This window comes from Syngnathus scovelli, chromosome 5 (genome assembly GCF_024217435.2).
Source record: "Syngnathus scovelli strain Florida chromosome 5, RoL_Ssco_1.2, whole genome shotgun sequence".
Classification (NCBI taxonomy): domain Eukaryota; kingdom Metazoa; phylum Chordata; class Actinopteri; order Syngnathiformes; family Syngnathidae; genus Syngnathus; species Syngnathus scovelli.
The window spans coordinates 6,438,005-6,447,337 of NC_090851.1; the positions used below are offsets into that span (position 1 = coordinate 6,438,005).

A 9,333-nucleotide genomic window follows, 5' to 3' on the forward strand; every position below is an offset into this window, starting at 1 on the left:
GCAACTTGACTGGTTTCAACCCAAAAGTTATTTGCTCTCTGGCCATGTTTGTAACACAAAACTTTGATCTTTTCTCCAGTGAAATGAATGAAAATGTCAACAATTAGTTCCCAGCCCCACACTGTGCTCGTCTTGGTATGCTCGTCTTGGCCACCAGGGGACAGTATAATACATGTGTATGAAAAGTTATAATGGTTGTTTGGAGGATAAAGAATGTATGCCTGCGGGTGTTATATTGTCTGTCTACATATGTGGCTGATTTAGATTTTGTATTACTGCTAAATTATTTTACCACTAGAGTGAAAACGCTAACTACGATGTCACCTGCAATGACACGTCCACTCTAAAGCATTTAATGGCATCACGCAATGGTCAGAGAGCTCCGGTGACAATGTGCGTGATTATGATAGTGAGAAATTACAATATGAGCAGTATTCATGTTTTCGTTTCAACGTGACTGGCAAAATACATTTGTTGACATTTTAAATGATTTATTTTTGTTCATAATTACTCTGTAAAAATGTTTGATCCAGTTTTTTATTAGATGAAGTTAAAACTTGACGAAGATGATGACGATGTAGACCTCTGAACTTGCTGGGACGTGGAGGCTGAAGTCTGCTTGATGTATGTGTCACTCTCGCTGTTCATAGAGCTGCAGGTGAGCGAGAGGACCAAATCTGACATGATGGCCTCTTCGGTGGCCATTTCCTCCATGTAGCTCCTCACTGAACATCCTTCTTTACTCGTAGTTGCCGGTCTTGCATTTGCCTTGTTGGACTGCGGCCTGTTCGGAGAGGAATCTTTTTTAGCAGAGGCTACGGATGACTCCAGCTTGGCTGCTGCATCAAACACGTGGTTGAAAGGTTTAGTGGAGGATATCAGCTTGAGTGTCAGCCGAGGGATCTTTCTTGCTTTGCTTTTCACTATACGCTTCTTGTGATGCGTCTGGGTTGTTACTTTCTTCTTCCTCTTCTTGTGGCCAGTTGAATGTTGCTCGGAGATCACCTTGGCGTGTTTGGACTTGATCTTATGTTTACGTCTTTTCCTCAGCACTTTCCTCTTGCATCCGGCTTTTCCATCCTCGTCCCCCTCGAGCTCTCCTTCAACTTTGTCCTTTTCCTGGTCTGAATGTCCCGCAGGATTCTTCTTGTTCTCCTTCTTTGTCTTTGGTTCTCCAGGGAAAATTCCACCCAGGAGACCTTTGGCCACTGCCCTCGCCAGCACTTCCTGGACCGTTTCGACCTTAGTTGGGTCGGCCTGGAAAGCCATTAGTTCAACTCAGGTCTGTTCTACTTGTCTTTTTCACACACACTTCACAGTCTACCTGGCGAGACAAACGGGCCACGAAGCAGCCGTTGGTGACCGGAGAGGGTTCCAACCTGAAGAACTTGCAGGCTGCTGTGTCTCCAGACAGAGTGTCTTCAGGGAAAATAGGTCCATTCACCCTGAGGAAGCAACAGCAGTCACATGACAGGTAAAAATATATTGGAACATGCTTTAAATGTATATTTGAAAAGTATGTGTCACTTTAGACTGCAAATAAGTTACGCCAAGCAAAAAACTGAAAAATTCAACAGTTCCCTCATCTCAAGCACATTTTTCTTCTATGGCTTAGAGAAAATCCATTATTAAGGTGACCGCCCCATCACTTTCAGTTTAAATGTGTGCCCAAAGGTTTTGTATTGAAGGCAAAATGCATCGTGAGTGACAGAATCCAACTAGCCGTGAAATCACAATTACGCCGCTTGAAGCGAAATGTGAGGAAGCCAAAGGCAGAAGAACTTCCATGTAGATGGTTGCACACACTTGGCATGGAAGGAGGGGCAACATATCTGCATTTAAACTACTCGCTGCGTCTGGCCTTGACTTGGGTTGTCTTTCTTCTACTTATTGTATTTTATTTTATTATTAGAAATGGTAAAAAGAACTAGCCATTGAAACACAAATTAGTGACAGAGCCACATGATTGTGCGTTTACCTGAATGGCCGCAGTCTAGAGGGAGTGTGTGTTTTTTCCAACACTCTATTAACAAGCTGCTCATTTTCCTCGACATACACTGAACGTGTGCAGTAGAGCACGGTCTGAACCTGTGGGACTTGGAAAGAACGATGACAAGGATAAATTATTAGGAAATAGAACTACTCATTAGGGTTTGTTCCATTTGACATAGTTGAGGTGTGTTGTGCAAATGTTGCGAGCAGATTCTTAAGAAGGAAGGCATATTTATATTCATATAAATGCAAAAGCATGAATGTCTTCATGCTTGGAGAGAGAATATTATTATTTTATTTTATCATATTATTATTATTATGCCACAGGGGGGAAAGTGTGAAAAATGTAACCAACCACTGAGTATAGATTTAGGCTTGATGGTTCAAGTGACACAATTCTAATTTTGGCCAAGGCAGAATAACAATAAGATTGTATTGAATAGAACATCCCCCGATCAGAATCAGGGTTTAAACAAATGTGGATACAAATCTGATATCTCATCCATCTTGATTTGTGTGTGTGTGTGTGTGTGTGGGGGGGGGGGGTTACAGGTTAGAGCGCGGGCCAGTAGTCTTTTTTGCTGAGTTGTAAGTTTGCTTATGCTGCTCTGGGACACTAAACCACGAGACAGGTCCTGCAGCAGATTCCAGTCTGTCAAGAAAAGAGAAATGTCTATCTAAGCATTTATCCATAGCCTTCTCATTGAGACCTCCATGTTCACGGTGGATGATGTCCACAGGATCACTGAGGGCAGACGACGAGCATTGAGGAAACACCACGATGACCTTTAAACGCTCAATCCCACAGTCCCACTCATCCAGACTGAAGAATGCTTCAGAGAGGACGCGCACATCTGCAGGGTTTGAGCTTCACATCAAGATCTGTTTTATATTTACTTACACATTCTACCTCGTTTATTGCTCACTTTTCACGTCCATGTGTTCCAGTAGCTCGTGTATGTCCTCAAGTTGTGATGCGGTGTGATCACCACCACACACCAGCACGCCGACTGACATGGCGGTCGCCACGATGGCCATGTGGGCCACAGTCAAGGCTGAGAAGGAACCCGCCACCAGGACGTCGGTGCCGTTGAATAAGAGGGGGCATAATGCGCTCATTACCAAGCTTGTGCTCCTGTCCTGCACAGAGGCACACAACAGCGCGGTGAGTCGTGAATACAAACTCACACTACGGCCAAAAATTTCGCTCTTTGGGGTCTCCATTGAATGCTAGCTTAGATTTACTAATAGTCCGACACACACACGTCACTACCTGTATGTTAAGTATGTGTGTCGCAGTGAGGTGTCTGAGCTGCTGGGAGCCGAGTAACTTTCGGGGAAGGATGAATGTGTCGAGACAGAGGGGGTCTCGACTAAATGCAGTTTCACCGACTCCAGCCACATGGTCCACCTCGGACATCCCGCAAAGTTGCAACTCCTCACATACTTTCTCCACGCTGTTAACAATCAAAAGTGATTATTGAGGGTGGACAGTAATTTCTTTACGGTTCCACTTGATGTGTGGATCTGACATTGAAGTCAAGTCGGACCTGCTTTTGAGAGTGTTGACCCATGCGTAAAGAGGAAGACGTCTGGCTTGTTGTTGTTTGCTCCTCACGGGCTCCGACAAAATGCAAGAAATACTCCGCAGGCTGTGTTTGACCCTGCAGCGTGCCAGAGAGGCTGCCAGCTTGGTCTTCCACCTGACACGCAAGCGTGCATGCGTTAGACACATTTTGGATTGTCAGATGTAAATGCTTCATCGCATACGCACTTGTGTAGCCTGCTTTCAAGATCTCTCACTTCTTGCTGAGGCTCGTCCCCTTCCTTTGTCGAACGCTCCCGCGGCATAAACCTCCGATCACGGAAGTCACATAGCATCACCATTGCTAGTGGCAGGAGGCCATTAGGCTGAAAAGAAGATCAATTTGAGTTGGATTTGCAATTGTAATTGTTGAACAGGTTACGATTGTTGGCCCAGATCATTTTTTTCAGGGTAACCAAACAAAAAAAAATCTATCGTGAAGTTTTGGATATAACTCTTGTATTTAATTCCAATGGATTGCACTGTATTTTTGTTTTCCGTGATTCTATGAGGAGTCGCCATTATTATTTTTTTCTTCAACTTTTACCTCCCTGGTGTGCTTGATTGTCACTTTTACAGCAGCAGACTTTCAACCCGTCAGCTTGTTAGTTGCGTTTCACTCACGCTCCTCAATGCAGTCGTTTGCCTTCTCGTACACACTCTCGTTGTCTATGGATGTGTCCTCAGACATGTTTTATTGTGTCATTTACAGACTCCCACTTGCCTCTGTTACCAATCCATCATTTGACAACTGTAACTGGGTCGACGATATACACAGATGTGAATACAAATGGCCTTTTAAGTCCATCCTTCTTCCCCCCCATTTTCTGCTATGGTGGAGAACGACGACACACGGCTATCTTACGAGGCAGTTTAATGGTCAGTGAGAGTGTCGTTAAAATTGTGTTTGGACTTTTTGTCACACAGTATGAGACTCACAATATTCTGCGCCATGTGGAAGTGGCTGTCCATCAGCATCTCCTCCAGTAACTCTTGGTCTGGTAGCAAAAACACATGTAAGTCTTTATTGAAGAACATACACTCACTGGCTACAACATTAGGTACAAGCTCTCAATACAAGAGCTGAATCAAAATCAGATTAATTGATTTTAAATTAATGGTGGTTAGTTTTCCAGTGGTGTACATCTGCACTGTATCATATTGAGATATGTTTTCATTATTTTATTATTATTATTATTACTTATATATAGGAAATTATCCTAATTTGATGTACATTTGAGAGTGCTGAAGGCTAGCTGAAAGGCCTGATGCTCAATTCTCTTGTCTCCGCCTCCCGGCAGAGAAGGCGTATCCGTCTTCTTCTCATAACTCAGAAACTGATGCCTGAGCGGCTTCTCCGTACGTAGATATTGGAAGATGGCTGCCGCCTGCAGGAAAGCTTGATCTGATGGAGGAGGGATGTCGGAGAGGGTGATAGCTAGGGAGAGTAAAGACAAGGATGAAGTGGCAAAATAAAAGAAGAGGGATGTGATGACAATGCATGGTAAAGCATCATTTTCTTGTGTGAGCTGGAGTTTAGCCTAGAGATGACTTTGGGTGGGAAAATAAATAAATACATATATAAATAAATCATGGTTCACTTCTGAATTGCACAACCATGCATTTATTAAGACCATCACACTTCTCCTTTTGCCTATTCACAAAATTTTATACATCAATAGTCATCGATCATACGTAGATTTTATCTATAGTGGGAGATGAATAATGAATTATCCTCAGCTCGATCTCACCAAGTGGACGAGAGGCGAGTGCCTCCTTGGCCTCCATTAGCTTTTGACACGAGTTGACGATTCCTCTAGTTTGACATCCTTAGTGGAGCTATGCAGAGTGGACAAAGATAGAATGTGGACGGTGACTGAGATGTAAGACACTTCACTTTTACTAACCATGTGAGCAATTACGACTATTGTTTTTTAAGTGAGCGAAACCCGAAGACTCGGATTATTGTGGTTTAAATAATCCACCTTTAGTTGTATGTGAGTGTGAGACTCAGTCTGCAGGCTGGGGAGGGTAATTGGGCTCTTGCTGTTGCAATTAAACACCCTCTTGGATTCCTATGGCATTAATTAGTAATGGTCAGCGCAGCAGTACACGTCTTTGTGACCTGCCTCACTCATGACATACACACACGCACACACAGTATTGATGACATGACTTGACAATGAGGATTAAATTCCAAAATCCACTCACTTCTGATTAAAGTGGATTAATATTAATGCAGAGAAACATTGTGGGTCTAATCGGCTTTTACAGCCGTCAAGAATGGTTGGAATGGACCAAATGTGCAAAAATGAAAATGCATGAATATTAAAGATTTTTTTTTTTGTTGTGAGCACAGCCAATGCTGCAGGAGAAGCTTTGGTTTTGGAAGAAGAGGCTACAGGAGATTAGTGTAATCTGCATAAGTGATGATGAGCTATTTAAAATTCTATAGCAGACTTTTACCTTTGTCATCCACAGTCCTCTCGGCAGAGCAGCACATTTCCTCCATTCAGCTTTTCTCTATAGAACTAGAGACCATTGAGAGTTGTCACAAACTAACTTGTCTGCCTAAAAGTAGTCCTTCGCCGCACTGTCCTGTTTAATAACCTTCCTTTCCTCTGCTGTGCATGATCAAGTGCTGGAACGTGGTCACTCGAGTTTATAATGCCATGGCAACAATATGATAATGAGCAGAAGAACTACCATTTCAGATAGAACACAATACATTATATTATTTATTTTATTTTTTATCAGGTAGATCTTAGATATTTTCATTTGTAAACACATTACTTACTCTTAATTTTTCAACCCATTTAAAGAGAACATAATGATGAGAAATCTGATTGATCTGTCTTGCTGTGAAACATGAATGTCTGCATTTTTGGTTTGAAAAATACAACACTCACATTAATACAAAATCTAATGAAATTGCATACAAAACCTATATTTTTATATTAAAATGCATTTAGAAACTATAAAGGCACTGTTCAAATTGTGTGTTGCAGTTGGAAATTGTGTAGAATGGAATTGTACTGCCAATGGCAAATTTTGTTTACCCTAATTTTGCTGCAGTCAGAGATGCTTATTAGACCACACCGTGTTATGCAGGAGATTTCTAATAGATGTACGCCAACAATTTAAAAAAAATAATATAAGAATGTCTCTGTGTTGATTATAGTACGTGAAAAATATTATCTTTACAAAAGTTTTTTTTTTTTTGGTCTCCTGTTGAAACTTCCCACTCAAGGTCTCAAATAAGAGCGATTCTGCCACCTGCTGTCCGCAGCTCCACAGCACATCATCCAAAATTCCAAGGAGGCTAACAGAAAGGAACTTAACTCAGTTTGCTCACAAATTCACAGTTTTTAAATTTTGGCTTGTTTAGTTGAACACAAAGCACAAGGCGTAAATGATTATACACACCTTCTTCCTTGTAGTGAAAAAACATTAACTTGTGTCCATCACTTTTCATTGCTGGCATAGATAAATTACAATTATTCACAATTAAAAATTATTCTATTAAAGATTATAATTGCCACATGTGTAGTAAACAATCTTTCATGGCACTGGCACTGGTTGGTTATTTTCACACCCTACAAAACCCTTAATTTTGCATCATGGATTAATTTACATGTTTCATAACAATGACGTTTTCCATTTAATTTATTGCAGTTTTTACAATCTCCTTCAGTACAAAGGTTAGGTTTCTTTCCTTCTTAGATATAAAAAGTCTACACACCCCTCAAATGCCTTGTCTCTGTGAAATAACAAAACGATTAATGTGAAATATGACCTGTACAACTCCCCAAAAAAGTAAAATTAAGGTCATAAATAAAAATAAACAACTGTGATGATGCGATTATACAAGTGTGTTGATTCTGAACACAGCCACATGGCCACTAAGAGAGTGTGCAGGCGGAAAAAGTTTAGAAATGATTATCGTGATCTTGTTTAGTTTTGCATCATAAAATTCCAGGAAGTTAACAGTGCTTGTAGACTTTTTCCATCCATTATTTATCAGTAAACATGTCACCTGGCATTAGTAGTTTAAATACAGGATGTACTCCCACAATATACCAGCAGGGCGAGGAATTTTTCAATAGTACTCCAGCACAATTGGGGAGCTACAAAATATTGGAATAGGCTATGTAAGCAGCGAGCTATAAAGAATATATTAAATCTAGTTTTTGCTATTTTCCATAATTTGGTTTAATATCAAGTGCAGTGACTATTGAAAATGAGGGGCTTAATCAGTAAGTGGAAAAAGCATGGCATGGTTTTCATCCAAATGAACCTCATTTGTCCACGGGTGGGAGTCCAGCTGGAGAGATTATCCCGTCCAACACGCGTCATCATTGTCGCCTCACAACAGGACTCTGCTTGCTTTGTGCAGTGCGTGTTGTGTTTGTGTGTGGCCACATTTGTGTGTGTGTGCCTTAACAACACCATATTCAATAATCGGCCCAGCTGGGGATGGTGGGTCATGTGGGCTTAAGCCAACCTGGAATTTTCTCAATAAAGGTCTAATCTTTACAGGAAACTGTACAATGCTGCTTTAAGGCTGTCTTGCTTTCCTTATTGCACTTATGCATCATAGTCTTAATTCTCAGGTTATATACTCTCCTTATCAGTTATTCAATGAGTCAGGTCTATTGTTCCAGTGTGTCACATTGTTCCAATCTAATATAATATATTTATTGTAATTACAGTGTTGCTAAAATATGTCACTGGTCATAGATATTGCTATGTGAACACTCGGGGACGAGTTTGATTCTTTGCTCGACTTCAATGACAACCTCGTGTGCATGCGTGCGTGTGTGTGTGTGCGTGCGTGCGTGCGTGTGTGTGTGCATGTGCATGTGTGTTACCGATGATAATCAGTTTGGATTTGATCTCTCACTCATCAAAAGCCAATTACAATGTACGAGAAACCACACTAACATGCGCACACGCACACGCACACACACGCACGCACGCACGCACACACACACACACACGCACACACGCTCAGCATGACCTTCAAATAACTTTACATAGAGCCACACACCTACTAGTCCCAGTTGCTTAAGTGGAAAAGTACTAGGTAAGAACTTTGACCCTATTTATGCATGAGAGCGCCTTTGTTGAATCTTTCTTGTATATTCATATTTGTATTCCAAGGAACGGTATGATGTAGCAGAACGTTTTTCAAACAAGGTGTACAATGTCCCACCCCATCCCATGTGCAGGCTTGGTTGACTCAACTTATTGCAGGTTATTGTGTGGATATTTAAATGACACAATGTCATAAAATGTAAAGAACAATAAGATCCAAATGTGAAACTATATAACACTCTAAATCTTGTATTTGTTAAATCATTACATTATCTGTTGTAAATGATAACTTGGGCGAAACTGTGTTGTCTACTGGTCACGAAGTAAATATAGTATCGTTACTCATACTTGTGCGCACTTTTGGTGAGGCCTAATAGATGTTTTAAGTAAACAAATATGTGTTAAGTAAGCATTTGTGCATTGAGCAACACATCCAACGGCCTCTGCCTCCACCCAGCACAGAGTTCAGCCACTCTGTTGAAACGTTAGTTCTCTGTGTGAACACATCTGACTCAATCTCAGTTTCCTATTCACACAAGTTCCCTACTGTGTGTGCACATTGTGTGCACATTGTGTGCGTGCACGCGTGCACTAACCTATGCATGTGTATGTGTGTTACTGCTCTAAACAGAAATCCAGCTTCCTCTCTTCTATCCTCA

At 41.2% G+C, this 9,333-nt stretch overlaps 2 protein-coding genes across 2 annotated transcripts in view; one reads left to right on the top strand and one right to left on the bottom strand.

The window, feature by feature from the left end:
- Positions 1-623, top strand: part of apbb2b (amyloid beta (A4) precursor protein-binding, family B, member 2b) — a 35,974-nt gene extending 35,351 nt beyond the window's left edge. Inside the window, exon 18 of the mRNA XM_049721474.2 lies at positions 534-623. Coding sequence (XP_049577431.1) covers positions 534-548 — 15 coding nt within the window. The 3' untranslated portion in view covers positions 549-623. The remainder of the gene's footprint in view (positions 1-533) is intronic.
- On the bottom strand, positions 541-6,487 carry LOC125969439 (putative methyltransferase NSUN7). The gene is made up of 12 exons (XM_049721499.1): positions 6,044-6,487; positions 4,812-5,015; positions 4,517-4,575; positions 3,767-3,903; positions 3,543-3,695; positions 3,266-3,449; positions 2,919-3,132; positions 2,703-2,846; positions 2,543-2,644; positions 1,979-2,096; positions 1,325-1,445; positions 541-1,257 (listed from the first exon to the last, which is right to left on the bottom strand). Exons 1-12 carry the CDS (start codon positions 6,087-6,089, stop codon positions 541-543), a joined length of 2,199 nt encoding a protein of 732 aa, XP_049577456.1. The 5' UTR covers positions 6,090-6,487.
- Between the last annotated feature and the right edge of the window lie 2,846 nt (positions 6,488-9,333).